This window comes from Plectropomus leopardus, chromosome 9 (genome assembly GCF_026936395.1).
Source record: "Plectropomus leopardus strain MGB_pleo_1.0 chromosome 9, ASM2693639v1, whole genome shotgun sequence".
NCBI classification, from domain to species: domain Eukaryota; kingdom Metazoa; phylum Chordata; class Actinopteri; order Perciformes; family Serranidae; genus Plectropomus; species Plectropomus leopardus.
In genome coordinates, this window is record NC_142184.1 from 29,947,459 (window position 1) to 29,966,332 (window position 18,874).

The 18,874-nt window shown below is 39.6% G+C and overlaps 1 protein-coding gene across 1 annotated transcript; it reads left to right on the plus strand.

Annotated features, from left to right (window-relative positions):
• The first annotated feature begins 8,851 nt into the window (after positions 1–8,851).
• On the plus strand, positions 8,852–14,353 carry krt8 (keratin 8). The gene is made up of 8 exons (XM_042491264.2): positions 8,852–9,381; positions 11,130–11,338; positions 12,001–12,061; positions 12,166–12,261; positions 12,426–12,590; positions 12,822–12,947; positions 13,065–13,329; positions 13,499–14,353. The coding sequence occupies exons 1-8, from the start codon at positions 8,953–8,955 to the stop codon at positions 13,735–13,737; spliced, it is 1,590 nt and encodes a 529-aa protein (XP_042347198.2). The 5' UTR covers positions 8,852–8,952; the 3' UTR covers positions 13,738–14,353.
• The last annotated feature ends 4,521 nt before the right edge of the window (positions 14,354–18,874 follow it).

The window sequence follows — 18,874 nt, forward strand, 5'->3', positions numbered from 1 at the left end:
CCCGTTCAGGGGTTCTTTTTTAGGAGTTTTTCCCCGGGTGATGTGAGGGTGAGGGCAGAGGGATGTCGTACACTGTCCTCTGAGGAAAACCATGTTTTGTGATAATGGGCTCTACAAATAAAATTGACTTGACTTGTAGACATCCTGGCATCGGTAGAGGCATCACAGAATGTCTAAAGCAGACGCTGAAGGATACCTACAGCGTAATATGTAGACGTGGAAGTCCACTGACAAAGCAGCAATATGTGATGACTTGGGACTTTAAATGATTCATTCATAGTTTTTCAATTCTATCTTGAAAAATACTCAAATGCTCAAATGTAGGCTACAATGAAGCAGTTTTTGTAATTGTTCTTTCTGTTCATATTGGCCTCATGATGTGACTCTGATGTCCTGGAGATGGGAGACAACATCAAGTATTATATGTTTCCTAAAGGTCAGCTCAATTAAACCCTGTTTGAGCTTCAGCTGACCTTCAGAAGTAAATTTTACACAACAAAAGACTCTATTATGTCCTTCCAACATCTTACACTGAAATAGGAATACAGAGGGCCAGTTTGGGCAGTTTGGGCAGTTGTCAAAAGCACTTTTTAGCTTGAATTATTGTGTTAGAATTGCTGTCAGATATACTTTGAATGGGATTTCATGGAAAATTTGATCTAAGGTAAGTTTTGGAAAGACAACATTGGTTAAAAGGATGGAATAAACTATGAAATGTGATTTATTTTATTTATTTATTTATTTTTTGCATGGGGGTTGCTGTCTGATTATCATTTGAAATTTCACTACTGATGCAGTCATGAAGCAATAGTGCAAAAGTAAAATGGTTCAGTTTACAAGATGTTACCATTGTGTTCACAAGCATCATGCCAAACCACTAGAGGCTCTTTCTAATCTCATATTTATCCAGAAAATCAAACTGAACCTCTTGTTCCTGAGGAATGTGAAGTATCCTTTCTTTCATATGAACTCTGATGTCTTGCAGTTTATGTAAGTAGTGGTTTTGTATTTTGGTCAAACAACCAAGTCCATTGTCCATCATTGAATTTGTCTGGAGATTTTGGCAACAGCTGTTATCGATAGAAGTTTCCGAATTTGAATTTCTTCCAAACTGCGTCTTTTGCATGATAGAAATGCCATCAGCACGCCAATTTGCTTGCTTTGACTTCTCTGGACGATTAACTGCCTTATTCACACATGGGCTCAACTGGACATTACACAGACTTTGTACTAGGGAGCTATCAGGGTAAAGTCTGTTTCTAATAGGTCCAATTAAATCGGACTGTTACGTTCTTGAACACAGCTTCTTGTTGGTAATGTTCAGAGAAGCTCCAGGTTGCTGTGTATGTTTTAAAGAGGCTTAAGAGAGTAGGTTGTCTTGGTAGGCTGTCAACTTAATGGTATAGAAGGCTCAAGTGCAACACAATGGGGCATTAAAACAAAAAGGGTTGTTCAATGTGCAGGATCGTTGTACTGCATCCTGTCAGGAAGGGCTGCTGGACAGCTTGGAGTTATTGTTGAACTTAAGACACTCTGCAGTGAAACCACCCATTTACAAAAACATCAAACCCAACGATGACAAATGTGATTCCTGATACTTTTGTCATTGCAACATAACTTACGACGATGACAGCAAAGGGTCACTATGAGTTCACCCCCCAGATGATACAATTTTGACAACTCTTGAATGAGAACTAATGCAACGAACATTCCTCCGCCCTGTGCCTGCCCACACACACACTACAGTAGCTCTGACACACTCCGACACGCCTTGTGACAGCTTAGTGCAGAGCTGACAGCCACAGGTCCTCTGAGATGTTTATTGAGTCTTACAGCACACACAGTGTAAAGGTCCGTCTCTTTATCCTGCTGTAAAATCCTGCTTAGGCCCAGTCAAATGAGATATATCAGCAGGCTGATTAGCTTGTGATTTGCCAGCAGATGCAGTAACAACCTCAGACTTTTGATGTTGTAATGACAGATGGTGACAATCACTTGAAGCATGTGACTGTTCCTGATAAAAGCCTCATTACCTTTGATTAATGTGAATTGAATGAATGGCAGGCATACCCTGATTCCACCCTATGCAGAGTAAATAACTGAAACTCACTAAGATACAGTTAGCTCTTCACAGGCAAAAACTCAGGTTAAGACTCGAAATATGATTGGAAGCTGTGACAACAACTCCTTAAAGAACCACTTACGTAATGCCAGTTGTGTGTTTTTTTGTAATGATTGTATTGAGTGGCAGTTGAATTAACCTCAAACAGGTTTGGTAGTACAAAATCTGCTGACAACTCACATTTATCTCCTGAGCACAGGATGATTGCATTTGTCAATAGCACAAATCACATTGAATGATTGATTGTGATTGATAAAAGATTTAGTGTTTTTTATTTGCCATGTATTGGTTTCTCAACCTAAAAGTAGCTGTAAAACCAAAATCCTTACGAATCAAACTTCAAAGAATTATCTTTTATGATACTCTTACAAGAAATGCAGAGGTGTCGAAAAAATGTATTTGGAGGTTCCTAAAGAAGCAGGGGATCTAGGACTGCATAATTTAAATTTTTACTATTGGGCTGCAAATATTACCAAGCCTTTACATTGGACATTCACATATGAAAATAAACAGGGCACAGAGTGGACACAACTGGAGCTTTTATCTAATCCACTACCACTGCTTACCTCCCCGCTACCATATGATCGTAATGTACAAATAACAAATCCGGTGGTCAAAGTTTCACTGAGGATATGGCTACAATTTAGAAAACATTTCAGATTAATACAAGCCAGTTGTTTTTTCCAGTAGCAAATAATCCCTTTTTTTATAATCTGTGTTGGATTATTCATTTCAACACTGGCATATTAATGGTGTTTTTCCATGATCTATTTACAAGCAATACATTTTGCTCATTTGAAATGTTTACAAAGGACCACAATATAACCACATCCCATTTTTTCAGGTATCTTTCGTCGTTCGTAGTTAGAGTAAGAAAATGTTCCCTTCATTTCCTTATTTGCAACCCAAAAGTGATACAGACACCATTTTAGAATTAGACCCCCTTTCGTTAATTTATACACTTATTTGGGGATTGAAACCGATATATCTTGGAACAAGACAAAAAATGCATTGGAAGAGGATCTGGTTGTGGCGCTTTCAGAGGAGGTTTGGCGAAATAGCCTTACCCGCATACATACCTCTTCAATGTGTCTACGACATGGACTAATCCAGTTTAAGGTGCTTGACCGCCTTCATTATTCAAGGGATAGACTCAGTAGATTTTTTTCAACTACCGACCCCAGCTGTGCGAGATGTAGTCACAGATCGGCTTCAGTTGGACGTATGTGTTTATTTTTGAGGTATTCTCTCATGTTTGTAATCAGACCATAACCCCAGATTTTCATATAGCCATCTTTGGCATACCTCCCCCAAACCTCAAATTAATGGGCTTGCAAGCAAATGCAGTGGCATTTGCGTCATTGTTTGCTCGTAGACTTATCCTGTTTAACTGGAAGTCAAATAAAGCACCATCATTTGTGCAGTGGTTGCGGGAGGTGCTCTTTTTTTTACCTTTGGAAAAGCTTAGGTATAAAATAGGCAAAAAACGCAAGGACTTTGTTCTAAGCTGGAGCCCCTTTATAGATTTGTTGAAGGTTTTTCCTTTCATTGACCTAGCTGGTTGTTTCGTTATTTATATAAATGGATATGTTTATTTTTATATTGCTCTTAAATTACTCAACACATAGAATTGTAATCAGGAGATCCTGTCTAGTCTTTAGTTTGTGTTTTTTTGTTTTGTTTTTGTTTTTTTCTTCTAGAGCCTTGGGGAGGGGGAGGGGGGAATCTTATGCAACTTCTTACGTTTGTTTGTAATGTGTGTTAATCTGTGTGTTGTTTGTATAATTTTGAAAATTAATAAATAAATGTGCTAAACAAAAAAAAAAGAAATGCAGAGGTGTCATTTATACTTTGTTTCTATGTACCTCTGTGTACAGTTGCAAGCCAATGGAATTGGTACTGCCATCATCTCCAATGTGTCTGCGAAACTCCTTAAATTTTTGCATTTTGGGATTTGTCTCAAGTATGTTGGAAAAACTGAACTTTTACTGCAGAGGTCGTACAGACCGTAGTAGCATCAAGCACAGACCAAAATGTAATACACTTATATTTATAATGCTTTTCAAGTTAAAAGTTAGAATGTTTAGCTAGCTAATGTTATTAGCATGCCAGTGGTGTGTAGAGTGCATGCATAGTGGATCATATGGTTTAAATAAAGTATGTTGTGTCTCTTTTACACCGTGCCCATACTCAACAAGATTAGAAGAAGAAAAACATTTCTGCATTGGCGTATATAATTCATCCATGAAGAGATGCATTTCTTTGCATCTTCCCTGGCAGCCCACTGTGATTAAAACATGGTCGCCACTTTTCTGTCTTTTTTGAAATTTATTTATTTTAATTTTTGGAGTTGTACTGTCATTACTATTAGAACATATATGCTGTTTGGTTATTCATTGCATTACACTTTTAGTGGTGTAAATATGGGTACAAAATGTCAACACACTGAAAGTGAAACTTTCCCTCATCTCTACAGCAGAGAATGATACTGTACAAAAGACAAAAAACAAACAAAAAAAAAACCCACCATAACATTTTACCCAAGTGATGAATTTGATTATGAAAAACAAGTAGTTATGTAAATCCATAATATCCTCAGTAATAATATTTACATATGATATATAAATAAATAAAGAGGGATTAAATAATGGGATACTGGCTGTAATAGGAACCAGAAATGCCCACAAAACTGGAACAAAACTTGCTGCTGGTAAATGAGTTGCATTAGAAACCATATCAATAAGGAAAACTCTGGTATCACACTACACATTGTAGCAAAATTACTTCAAACTAAATCATTAAGTGCTTTATTCTTGCAGTCTGCACCCCTGATAAATGCAGACATGATGTGTGATGTAACATAACTTTATTAGCTTGTTTACAGTCATTTAGCTTAACGAGAGTCATACGATCAACAAAAGCATGTTTCATAATTAATAGTGAAATCACTGAAATTCAGTTAACTCTGAAGCTCTCCTTGAGTGATCTGCTCTTGTCTCTGTGGGATTTGCATTAACATCTCATATGACTGAAAACCAGGTGATAATATACTGTAGGATCAGCATGAATTTACCGCAGTCATGCATTTCACTAAGCACAGTGGGAGTTCCCCCTTGGCATATCTTATTTTAGAAACTTACCAGATTTTTCCTATGTGGCAAAAGCTCAAACTCACATTCTCAACATCATATCAATATTGCCACATGTTCTTTTTTAGTTTCAGTCAGTCCCTATGCGCTTTGCAACCCTATGCACGGGCAGTCGCAAATGCCCCAGTCTTGGATTGGCATCCTCTTTGGCTGAGAGATGATGGGAGTCTATTTTATTTTGGTGCGTTTCCATGATAATATTGAGGCCAAGAGCCACTGGCAGGAAAGGAAGAAGGTTAGGGAAGATGGAGGAGAGAGGATATGGTGGAGGGGGTTGGCTTGGTAACGCCAAGACTCATGACTCATCGTGGTGAGGGACTGGAGGAGGAAACGAATGAAGGAGGAGAAGAATGCAGGGCTGGTATTGGTGGAAGGATGGTTGAAGGTTGAGCCGCCATGTATGCCACTGTAGTTTCACACTGCAGCATGGTGGGAAACATGGAAAAGTTTCAGTGCAGGGAGGAATAGTGGCTCTGTTATCAGCGTGGTGTAAGAATTCTTTACCAATGTTGACACAGTGAGTAGTTCTCTTAGGAATCAGCGTCAGTTATGAATTATAGAAAGGTGTTTATAGTGCCTATAATGCATCACAGCTCTGTTATCTGAGGCCCAGGTCACGTAGACAGACACACATAAGCACACAGTTGTATTACAATATAAATAAACTTCGGCTTGTGCTTTTAAAAGCCTCAGGCTCAATGGCGTTAACCTAACTTACCTCTTGTTTGACTGAATGAAAGCCAGCTGGTTAGAGCAGTTCACCTAGTTTGCAGATGCAACCATATAAAACAGTCCATGTGGAACGTGTTATATTCAGAGCAAGATAAGGGGTTGCAGTTGCCTGCAGCAGCCAAGGAATTCCGAGCCCTTAAGCATCCAAAACTACTAACCCTTATACAAAAGGTCTTATTGCACACCGCCGTGACAATGGTTACACTCCTGTTCCAAAGGTACAAAAGTATTAAAATATAAGCATGTTAACTGTTGGACTTCTCAAGTGCTTCTTAGCATCATAACATTAGATATGTGTTTTAAGACAACCAGCAGAATTTGTCTTTATTGACAATCAGGCGCCAAGGAACCATGCCAGCTTTTGAAGCCAATTTTGGGAGTAGCCCAGTGGTAGGCCTACTGCAATTTTCAGGATATGTCACATGATGCACTACACGAAAAGGGGTAACACCTGCACACTTACTTCATGCCAAACAAATGTATTAAAGACAACATTTCAATCCTGCTTCGCTCTTCATCAGATCATTTGACCAAGTCAAAGTTGTTTTGAAGGCCTTGCACCTACGCAATGTGCATATAACTATCCTTTTTTCAACATAATGTCTGCACGCCAAAAGGAATGTTTCCTATTGACTTACATTGGGAAAGCAAATGTGATGTAAATTAGGGCATACATTTTTGTTTAACATCACAACCTCCGTGAAATGACTTATTTTACATTTAGGATTTAAGCCATTTTGTTGGGTAACATTCGGAAAGTCTCGAAGAGCCACAACATTAAATCATTTTATCTCTATACAAGTAAGCGCAGCACTAAACCTTAAGTTAGCCATTCGGATGGTAGAAGTAAGACAACCTGCTCTATGTGCGGCAGAGTGCAGAAGTAGGCTACTGACCATAATACCCTGATCATTCAGGTAATCTTATGTGCGACAAATGAACCATTTTGGCTTCCTGCGCCACTAAACATTTTTTATGGAAATTAATCTGGCCCCATGATTATCGCTGTATCCAGGTTTCTTAATACATCCATGGTGACAATGCTAACAAGCGACTCTTCCTCAGTGTCGCCTGATGTTACATCAGCTTTCCCAGCTCTTGTAATACCAAGGATAGATATGCTATATGGCAGGCCTAGCTTTATCTCTGTTAACCAAATTTTGTAGAGGGTTATCTGTACCCAGAGGACCTGTAGCCTAAAAAGCAATTCCTGACACATTACATTGTTGTCACAATCTTTGAGTACACATTCCTTTGTTTTTGTAACTAGCTAACATGTAGTTACATCAAGTGGAGTCAGCCCCAATGTCAGTTCACCAACATCAGCCATGTCTGCTTCCTCCTTATTTCTGTGATATAACTATTAAAGAGACTACATTAAAGAGATTTGGAAAAGAACAGATAAATCGGTTATTGACATATTTTAAGATTCCATGTATTACACATCAGAGTTAACATTCTTTTGATTACATTATCTCTGTGAGGTTATGTGCCACCCCAAAGAAGCCTAACTTGGTGTTATTCATGTTGGTATAGACTACACTCAGGGGCGGATTATCAGACAGAGGGCCCCTGGGCCCCCTATTAAACAGTTTTTTGCATCCCTCTAATGTATCTTTTTGTGGGTTTGTCTTTCTTTGTCATCATTTTGTGTCTTTGCATTTTGTGTCTCAGTGATTGTTTTGCCCCTTTTGTAGTATTTTGAGTTTCTTCACAGTAACTTATCATCTCTTTATTTTATTTCAAACATCCTGTACATTTAATTCTTTTTTTTTTTTATGGTAAGTCCTGCTGAGTAAATCTTTAAAGTATACATTTGTAAGGCTAAGGATAAAGACTGGAGAAAGATAGGAGGGTAAAGATGAAAAAAATAAAAATAAAAAAGCATCCTACCCACACCTCTGAAGATAGCTAACTAACTAGTCATATAAACCCAAAGTTATAAATCTGTGATGAGCATTTAGAAATTTGAACAAATTTTGTAAATCACAATTTGTGTTTTCACCCTGTGTTTCGCATGGTGGGGACTTCCTGTTTATTTCAGTATGTCAGCATTTCAACAATGCTCGCTAATATGATGCATAAAATGTATGTAGGAAATATATTTAAAAATCACATCAATAAAATTTAATTAGAATCTACAATCTAAAAAAGTACAGAAGCTAAAATGTCGGTATGAATATAAAAAAAGTTAAATAAAACAGAATATAGTACATGGTCGATAGGAGTTCTGAAAAATGTATGAACTGTAATGTCAACAGATGTGCACTACTGTAGTAAATATAAATATGAAATAAGAAATAAGACTACATAGATCCAGTGTCACTGAAGTTTCAAATTTACTATAACTTTTGACTGTTCCTAAAAATTACCAGAACTATATCATTACAAACACAAACACACACACACCTTTCTACTGAAATATGAACATGCCTTTTCCAGATTTTTTCAGATAAGCGGCATTGATGTGTAATAGCTACTCAACATTAATTAACCAACTATCAACCAACCCCCCCCCACACACACACACACACACACACACTGAACTTTACAGATACATAGCTGCTGCTGCTGGATCTTTTGTTTTTCAGTAGTTTTATATGGAGAATCACACACACAGAAAAGTTCAAAGTAAAGAAATATTCCACAATCCTCTCAAAAGTTTTCTCTGACAACACAGTGAAGCCCGTTGAGAGACCAGGTAATGGTTTTGAGTGACTGGACAATGTGTCATACAAGTGTAATGTTACAGCCCTGCCTCCCTCTCTCACCCGGACCTGCAGCCAATGGGAGCTCACCACAGTCCCCTCCCACAGCCACAGGCTTTAAAACTCCTCAGTCAACTCTTTTCTTTCTATCCACTCTGGTCTCCCCACTGCCTGCCAGCCTGCCTTGGTCTGATCTCACCAGACTTATTTCATCCGAAAAGAAAAACCTCCAGATTTCAGAATGACCTCCACTTATAAGACCACATCTTACACCATGAAGTCTTCCAGCGCCCCAAAGAGCTTCAGCAGCCGTTCCTATGCTGGACCAGGCAGTGCCAGTTCCCACAGGAGCTACAATGTCAGGAGTTCCATTGGAGGAGGCAACAGGGGCTATGGAGGTGGCATCGCCAGCTCCTCTGCCTTTAGCGTGAGCTCAAGCATGGGTGGTTCAGGCTTTGGAGGAGCTGCAAGCTATGGTGGTGGCTTTGGATCAGGTGTAGGCTTGGGCTTTGGTGGTGGCCCCCAGGTCCCTATCACCGCTGTGACTGTGAACAAGAGCCTCCTGGCCCCCCTGAACCTTGAGATTGACCCCACTATCCAAGCTGTCCGCACCCAGGAGAAGGAGCAGATCAAGACCCTCAACAACCGCTTTGCTTCCTTCATTGACAAGGTAAGAGGTTTGTGCAGAGCTAGTGTGTGAAAAAATAAGGTTGCCCAGGCACTTGACCTTAATCTTTTCTTTAAACAGACAGAATCTGCTTTAAGTGCGTGGAAAGGTCATTCAAAGTGTCGTCAAAAGGCTGAACATTTCTTTAAAGCACCATGACATTGTTATGCAATATTTGATATGGAGCTCCATATGTTTGCCACATGCTCTCTCATGCTGATTTCCTCAGTTTTTGCTGCGTGGTGAAAGTTGATTTATTCCCCACTCTGCTTTCGTCACCTCCCACAAATGCAGTCAAGACAGAAAAAAAATGTGCTGTAGCTCAAAGTTAGGGTTAGGCTGTCTATCTTTTGGCTCAGGCTGCCCTTTTATAGTGATGAAAAACATACTTGCAGAAAGACAAAGAAAGAGAGCTAAGGGTGTGTCAAGGCAGAGCTCAGGGCTTGTGATACGAGTTACCTTGGGAATGGGCCCTCCCTTAGCTGGGGTGTGGCTCTTTCAGCTGCCCTGGTGGCCCCCACCCCTCCCAAATACTCATATACACAGTCAGTTCTGAGTGCCATTGTTACCTTAATGACAAAACCTCTTTTCACTGTGACACAATTTCAAAAGACTGTCCATTGGGAGTACGTTGACTTTTAATCATTCAAATCAGCATTTAGCTCCAGTATGTAATACTTAATAGTGTATCTCTCCTCTGAGACCTCAGCAGTGGGTTAATATTTAAAAAGGCCAGTTGGTTTCGTGTTCTGCTCAATGCTAGCTGACTGGCTACATATCAACTCTCCTTCCAGTGCAATGATTAAAAGAAGATAAAGAGTATTTTGCATGCTTCACCACAAGCCAGATAAAATTCCATCCTATCATCTTGTGATGTCAGTTTAAAGGTGATATAGTATCTTTATTTACTCCAGTTCAGATGATGACCAAAAGGGGTTCTTGGTTAGGTCTCACCTGTAGAGCGCAATCTATCTGAGCAAGGTCCATTGAGTCCCATATATTGGACAACCTTGCTTTTACTGTTCACAAATATGCAAACTCTCCACCTTTACATCATCCACCTTCACTTCTCCCCTCCTCCTCTATTTAGTGAGTACATCTCCCTTACTTCCCAACCCCCTCCACCTCCTTTCTACCCTCTGCTCTTTCCTCATCACATCTAAAGCACAGTTAAATATTTACCTTTCTGCATCTTGCTGCAGATGCAACTTCGCTTCACCCCCTTGTCTGCCTTCATTTGTCCTCTTTGACTGCGAAACACAGGCTCACAAAAACAGGAAGACATGCGGGAGAAGGGTTAACTCGCCCCATTCCTCCATCACTGGCTTTTTTCCAAACTCGTCTTGTTCTCACTCCTCTCTACCTCCTGTCAGGATGCACGTACGTCAGGCCTTCCTTTGGAAAAGCCCGGCCAGTTTGGAAACACTGCCAACAGCAGCTTACAAAGAACCAAAGTTGGATAAGAACAACAAAGATTGTGGACGGTGAACAGAAAGCATGGCGAGGTTGATCCTTATGATAGAACTTTAGGATGTTAACCCAGAGGCAATGCTTTTTTGTTCAGGGCAGACTGCAGTTGTAGCATACTTTTAAAGGGAATTTCATGATAAGTCGTAACCGATGACAAGGAATATTTATAACGACAAACAAAAATGTAAGTTGCTGAATCTTAGTAAAGGCTTTTTGATTGGTTGCTAAGGAATAACCCCCAACTTATTAAATGTATTTCTGCATCTTTCCCTACTCATCAGGTTCGCTTCCTGGAGCAGCAGAACAAAATGCTGGAGACCAAGTGGAACCTGCTGCAGGGACAGACCACCACCCGATCCAACATCGACGCCATGTTTGAGGCCTACATCGCCAACCTGCGTAGACAGCTCGACAGCCTGGGAAATGACAAGATGAAGCTGGAGGCCGACCTGCACAACATGCAGGGCCTGGTGGAGGACTTCAAGAACAAGTAAGTACGAAGGGGTCAATGGCAGCTACTGATGAGTTGTTCTACCCCAAATCAGGCCTGCTCTGATTAGTCTGGTTTATCTAGATTTCATCTTTTTCAATGAGGTTGCACTGGACAATTGTCAAAATGCAAGACACTTCATTCACAAATAAAATACAGCTGGATTTAAGAGTTCAAGTCCACATAGGGCTTTAAGCCTAGCTATATTGCACACTGAGTTAATCTTTTTGTGGACTACTCCCTTCATCTGTCCATTGTCTTGCGTCATACAAACTCTAGGGAATTACAGCACTGAGGAAGCATGTTACAAACACCCACTACATTACATAGGAAATCATTTTACAGACTTGGCTATTTCTGCAGCCTTGTGCAAAAGAAAGCATGTATCTGTAACACAAACAGGTACAATAGTGGCGCACATACTTGTCAGTTGTCAACAGACGAATGAAGCATGTCAGCTAAGGTCAGAGGAGCCCCAAGGGAGAAATATCGGTAACACTTCTCACACTTGGCTTCGAGTCAACAGATTCTGTGTGAGGAAAAGGCCCCAAAGGAGGTCAAGAGTTAGGGATGGACTACTAGCGCCACCTGGTGTTACATTGGGGTATAAACTCTTGATATGAACATTCAAAACCATGAATTGTGTGTTTTTTCCTTCTCAGGTATGAAGATGAGATCAACAAGCGCACAGAGTGTGAGAATGACTTTGTCCTCATCAAGAAGGTCAGCATCATCATTCACTCAACTTGTTAGCAATTTATTTTGACACCTCTGTGCACGTGGACAGTTCTTTACGTGTCGTTCTCACAAATATTTTTTGGTTGCAGGATGTCGATGAGGCCTACATGAATAAGGTTGAGCTGGAGGCCAAGTTGGAGAGTCTGACAGATGAGATCAACTTCCTCAGGTCAATCTATGAAGAGGTATGACTCAATTGCATTTTTTTTTCTTTTTATTTCTCAGAATCTGTTTAGTATCTTGCCTCTTGTGCCATCCATGGAGGGATATTAGCAGGATGGGTGTCCTGGATGACATAGAATATACCGATCTCTCACCTTTTCTGTCTTTTTTATTTGTACTTTTGTAGGAACTTCGTGAGCTCCAGAGCCAGATCAAGGACACTTCAGTTATTGTGGAGATGGACAACAGTCGCAACCTGGACATGGACGCCATCGTGGCTGAAGTCAGGGCTCAGTATGAGGACATCGCCAACCGCAGCCGTGCTGAGGCAGAGACATGGTACAAGACCAAGGTGAATGATAACTCCTTTTGAATTGTTAATGTTTCTGTCATTTCTTTATGTCAAAAGGTACATATCAGGTTGCAGTCCCTGCTTGCCATGGGGTTAAATTTATATTGAAAGAAAGCTGAAGGGTTTTTTACCTCAGCAAAAACATTCATCAGGTTGTGTGTTGACATATGTACTGTTCTTATCAGTAGGATATCCAGTTTGTAATATCTTGTGTTGTTGATGTTTATTTAGTATGAGGAGATGCAGACATCCGCCACCAGATATGGAGATGACCTGAGGGCTACCAGAACAGAAATCGCAGACCTCAACCGCATGATTCAGAGACTGACGTCTGAGATTGATGCCGTCAAGGGACAGGTATGGGAAAAAAGTGTTTTGGCCCTATGGTACACCATTGTAAGCCATCATATAGTTTGGTATTATCATAAAAACAATCTGGAGAGTGGACAAAGCCTTACTTTTTTCTCTCCCCAGCGTGCCAACCTGGAGGCCCAGATCGCTGAAGCTGAGGAGCGCGGTGAGATGGCAGTGAGGGACGCCAAAGCCCGCATTAAGGACCTGGAAGAAGCCTTGCAGAGAGCCAAACAGGACATGGCCCGCCAGATTAGAGAATACCAGGACCTGATGAACGTCAAGCTGGCTCTGGACATTGAGATCGCAACCTACAGGAAACTGCTGGAGGGAGAGGAGGACAGACTCGCGACTGGCATCAAGGCTATCAACATTTCCCAACAGAGCAGTAAGTTGTCTTTGTTGACTTCGCTTTCATTGTCTTTGTATTGACTGAAGTCATAACAAAATGTCTTCATTAATTTAATATACATTTTAGTTACATTTTTTTTAGTTTGAACAGATTCAACACTTTTCCACATTTAACTGTTTCCTCCTCACCTCCCTTCTGTCAACAGCAAGCTATGGTGGTTATCCCATGGACAACATTAAGAGCAGCTACTCTAGCAGTGTAAGCAGCGGATTTGGCGGCGGATATAGCGGTGGCAGCAGCTACGGCGGCGGCTTCAGCAGTGGCTTTAGCAGCGGCAGCCCTGGCTACATCACCAGCCAGAGCAAGAAGAATGTTGTTATCAAGATGATTGAGACCAAGGATGGCAGAGTGGTGTCAGAGTCCTCTGAGGTCATTGAGGATTGAGCTGTCTAGTTTAGAGGTGTAACTACCTGTCTGCTATGATCTCCTCTCCCTCTCTGGTAGTTTTATCCTTACAGTTCACCCCTGTCCCCAACTATGAAGTAAAATGCTTGCCAGCCACTCTCCAATAGAACCTGAAGATGTTTTTCATGAAGCAATACATGATCCTAACACGACCAAAGATCTGAAAAAGGGACCAAAGAATTCATTTTGTATGTTTGATGTCTGACTGTCTGTACTAAAAAAGAAGTTTTATCATGGAAAATGAGATAAAAACTGAGCAAATTGCAACTATTGAAAGAACATATATATATATATGCAACACTCCCTTGAAATCTCGGCAACAGCTGTTCCATACATGAAGGGCTATTTCATCCAAATGGTGTGGCATAGACAGTGGTGTTTTCAAAGGAATGTGAATGTACTGAAACAGAGCTTCAGCCTTGTTGGTCAACTAATGTCCTAAAATTGCCTGCTACAGTAGGTAGTGCATGTCTTCCCTATGCGTGTCCTGTAACTGAAACTGTTCGACCCCTTAGGAGGCTGCCCTCATCATACTGTTGTCCTGAGGTGCTGTTTTTGCTACCAAACCAAATAAAATGTGTTTACTGAAAGAAAAGCGTTACTTTTTTGCATATTGAATGATGATTACTCAAAGGGAGAAAAATGCAGTAGTAGTAGACTAAATTCTAATAAATCTGCCAGCAATAATTCGAAACACAACCCCAATTCCACAAAAGTTGATATGCTGTGTCAAACTTAAATAATAGTAGAATGCAATGCTTTGAAAATCTTTTTGACCTATATTCAATTAAATTACAAATAGAAGATATTACACATTCAAATCATAAACGTTGTTTTTTTTGTAAAGCATACACTTGTTCTGAATTTGATGCTTGCAACATGTTCCAAAAAAGTTGGGGCAGCAGCAGCGAAAGACTGGGAAAGTTGCCAAATGTGAAAAAAAAAACAACACCTGAAACATTCCACAGGGCAACAGGTTAATTGCTAACAGATTTAAGTATCATTACTGAGCATGGGGCTCAGTTGGTCATTAGCAACGATGATCACTAAAACTAAAAAGTCCAAGATAAAAATAAACAAACAATGTCTTTCAAAGCACAATTGCAAGAAATTTAAGGATTTCACCCTTTGCAAGCCATGATATTGTCAAAAGATTCAAATAATCGAGTGAAATCTCTGCAGGTAAGGGGCAAAGCTGAAAACCAAGATTGAATGGCTGTGACCTTTCACCCCTAAAGCTGCTCTGAATTAAAAATCAACATGACTGGAAGTTACTCGGGCTTGGAAACTCTTCTCTGGACACCATCTTTGTTGCTGCATCTACAAATGCAATGCAAGCTCATATGAGATGGTATGACACAAAGTGGAAGGTGTTCTGTATGCTGACAGATCCACATTTAAAATTGTTTCCTGAATTGACTTTATTTATATAGCACTTTTAGAAACATAACTTACAAGGTACTTTGACAACAAAGCAAAGCAAAAGCAAGATACCCCGAGGAAATATAACAGTAAAGCCAAACAGTAATGGCCAATTAAGGTAAAAAAAAATTACATTTACACAGTCTAGATTTTTGTGTTTAGAATTAACCCTTATTGAACACCTAGGTCAAGTTTGTATCCATAATTAAGTCTTATTGGGTTGGGGTCTGTCTGATGTTTCTTTTAAGGTTGATGTGCCAAAACACTAGTCAGAATGTGAGCTCAACATTCTGTTTCACACTAAGCATCAGTCTGGACTTTCTGCCACCCCACTTTCCAGAAATTATGCTCCAGTTAGGCCTATCTGCACTGTAGTTGACAACATAAGTAGCCAACCAGTGACTGTGTTGTAGCTAAAGAAAGGACATGCAAGATACTGCAAGCAAAACAGTAATTGTGGCTCCCATACCAACAAGCACTAATTCTAACATTAATAAACACAGTAATAAGTTAAATCCATAATAGAGTCTAAAACAACAATGAAACAAGAACAACAGTATGCACTCATAGAGTTTCTCGCAGAAAAAAAAGTTTTTGTGATTTTTTTAACTGGATTTGGTAAAACGCTGACTTATCCATTGGCTCCATGTTCATTTTTTTTTGCCACCAATAGCACCAATTGAGGACCTAATATGAGAGGCTCATCATGGCCATCCATGGGATCATGGCCATGCAGATCAGTTTTCATAATGCTTTGGACATACAAAAAGAATCTTGCCAGCTGGTATTCAGCAGTCTAAGAAGCAGCTGGATGAGAAATAGCAAAATATGCTTGCAACACCAGCTTATCGCTAAAACATCATTGTTGTTGACAAGGGACAAATCACATACAAATGGTAAATAAGAAAAAGTGTATTTTTAGATTGCTTCTGTCTACCTGACAATGTATTTGTGTAGCTGAGGATAGTGCTAACATCAGGATTGGCTGAAGACGTTTGTTTGAAGATGGTCGAAGCGGCAGAGTCCAGACTGATACAGAGCAAGAAAAACACAATGCTTAGCTTACTCAGTGATTGGGATGGTCTTACCAGGATGCTAAAATTCATCAATAAGGTAAAATAAATGAAAAACACTATACTGGGCATGTTTGGATCCATTGCTTCTAAACATAAAATACGCATACATTACTGTACACAGTGGGCAGTGGCTTCAGTGACTTTTTCAAAGTAGGCTTGTAAAAAAAGACCTAAAATAGTGAGTGACTTTGTAGCCGTGTCATGCCGTGTGAGAGTTTATAATCAATTTATTTCTGGGTTCAGACACCGAATTTAAACAGGTTTAAACTGTTTCAACATGTACAGGAATAAAAAATCCTAATATGGGACACTGCAGTCTGGGTGATGTTGCCTTTAATGTTTTACTGAAAGCTTGTTAGCCTAATTAGCCACAGCTTGATCGATGAGCAGCTTGTTAAGAACTAAGCGAGTGCAGGCTTGTTGACCTCTGTATAAATTTGAACACTGCAAGACCTTTTCACCCAACTTTTACACTTGTTAACAAGATTTTGTGCAGGACAGGCACAGTCACTGTTGGAATTTTGCAAAGCAGAGCCAGGTAAGATGTTCTTCATGTTTTACCTTTAGAGCTAGCTGTAGACATGCCATGTTAAATTACATTACAATCTTACTAATTATTTATTTCTGGCCACTTGAGGGCAGCAGAATAAGAGGAAAACATCTGAAATAGTATTATCTTATAATTTGTTTAGAGGTAGCCCAAGAAGCGACAGTTTTGGTTTGCAGACATGGAGCAACAATAGCATTTATATGAAGTTGTTTGTGTTCACTGAATATAACTTAAGCTCAGTTTTCTCTCCTTCTAGCCCCCCCACCCCCCACCCCCACCCCTGTAACTCCTGAGGGAATTATCTGTCCATGCTTAGTATGTTTAATAGATAGTTCCTTTTCCATGCAGGGCTGTGCCAGAGCATCAATCCTAACACAGCAATGGCTCTGTCAAGTTGGTAAAACTGTCTTTTTTATCACAGGAGAAATTTGGTGATGTTTTCTCATTGTCGTTGTTGATGTTGTTGTTTTACTATAAATCCACTGAATATTTTTTTTGAATAAAGGTTGTATCTGAAATGCATCTGAGATTTCAGCCAAACTGATAATAACAATAAACTGAACTGGTAAACAAGCAGGGTGCTATTCTGAGGTGCTCAACAACAGATAAAATATTGGAAATAAACATCCCTTTATCACTTACAGCTTAATCACTGCCAGAGTTAAAGGGTGCGTTTTTAGGTGTTTCTTAAAGATGCTCACAGAATCTGATTGTCGAACATGCTGTGGCAGAGTATTCCATACTTTGTGGGCATTTGCACTATAGGTTGCTTCAGCAACTGTTTTGTGAGTCCTTGGAACTGTTTCTTCCTTTTTCTAAACCAGAAGATGTCGCTAAATCTAGTTTCAGCACATGTATTGAATTTCTTCTGAACTGCTGAATTCTCAAGATGCATTCCACCAAAACTATTTTAAGTTACAGTACATTAAATATTTGTAATCTGGGTATTTTTATTAAGCTGTGCATTAAAAGCTAAGTTGATGGGAGGTTTATGGGAGAGTAATTAAATTGGTTTTGAGAAAATGATAAAGTATTGTTGTTTGAGGTAAAAATGTGAAGTTAAATCCTTAGGACACCCTACCTAAAATATTATTTAGGTAGATTATATATTATAGCTGTAGTCATAAAAAATATATGCACCTCTATATAGTACATACTGTATCTACATACAGTAGTAGTTTTGTGTTGCAAGCATTATTAGCTAGCCAGCTAGCAACCGGTAGCTATTTAGAATGACCAACATTTTTAGCCAGCTTGCTGGAGGAAGACATCCTAAAACTATTAGCCTGTTTTAGTTAGATAAATAGCTCATTTGGAGCTGGTGGACTATTGGTCCCCAGCAGGGGTAAGTTGCCCCTTTAAAGATTCTTATTTTTTGCTATTGCAACAAAATTGCAATAGCAAATAGACTTTATTCTTATGGGGGTGTCTTCCCCCATTTTACCAAAGCATAAAACAGCTAGGCTTAGTTTTAATTTTTTTTGGTACTCTCACATACAGTCAGTGTTCCTTGTAAAGATTCTACTATTATCGTCACACACTGTGGTAATGTTTATATTACCATAACAACCACAGCTTCATGGTTTAATTGTTTGATAATTTGAGGCAGCCTGCATGCAAGTTAAAATTGTTCTGTGCAACTGTAGGAATTGTTTCTGTACCTTCAATATTTTCTTGACACAGTCACACAGCTTTGAATGCTAAAATTGCTTACAAATACTGGTTAAACGAGGTTATTTCTTCCTAAAATGTGTTACAGCTTACTTACATATGCAGGAAACTTCATTTTTAGAGGCATTTTTAGAGGCAGTTTTTTTTTTTTTTACAACTCAACCATCCTCCAACTGATAAATTATGATTGTGTTGTAAGGGATGATAGGTTGGCTTTGGTGGGCTGCCGCAGGGTATAATGAGAGTGAAAACAAACACACAGGCATGGGTGCATCGAGAAAATAAAGTAATGCTTCATTTTATTTGTCAGCAATGGACCACCAGGGGGCAGTCTCTCACCTCTAGAACTGAGTATGTGACCCTGCATGACAGGATGAGCCCTCTCTGATAGCAATGT

Bases quoted from the DNA above. Each gene is read 5' to 3' on its own strand.
- krt8 (XM_042491264.2), top strand. From the start codon at position 8,953: ATGACCTCCACTTATAAGACCACATCTTACACCATGAAGTCTTCCAGC. The intron at 12,062-12,165 runs GTCAGCATCATC...TTTTGGTTGCAG, and splicing joins ACTTTGTCCTCATCAAGAAG to GATGTCGATGAGGCCTACAT. The intron at 12,948-13,064 runs GTATGGGAAAAA...TTCTCTCCCCAG, and splicing joins TTGATGCCGTCAAGGGACAG to CGTGCCAACCTGGAGGCCCA.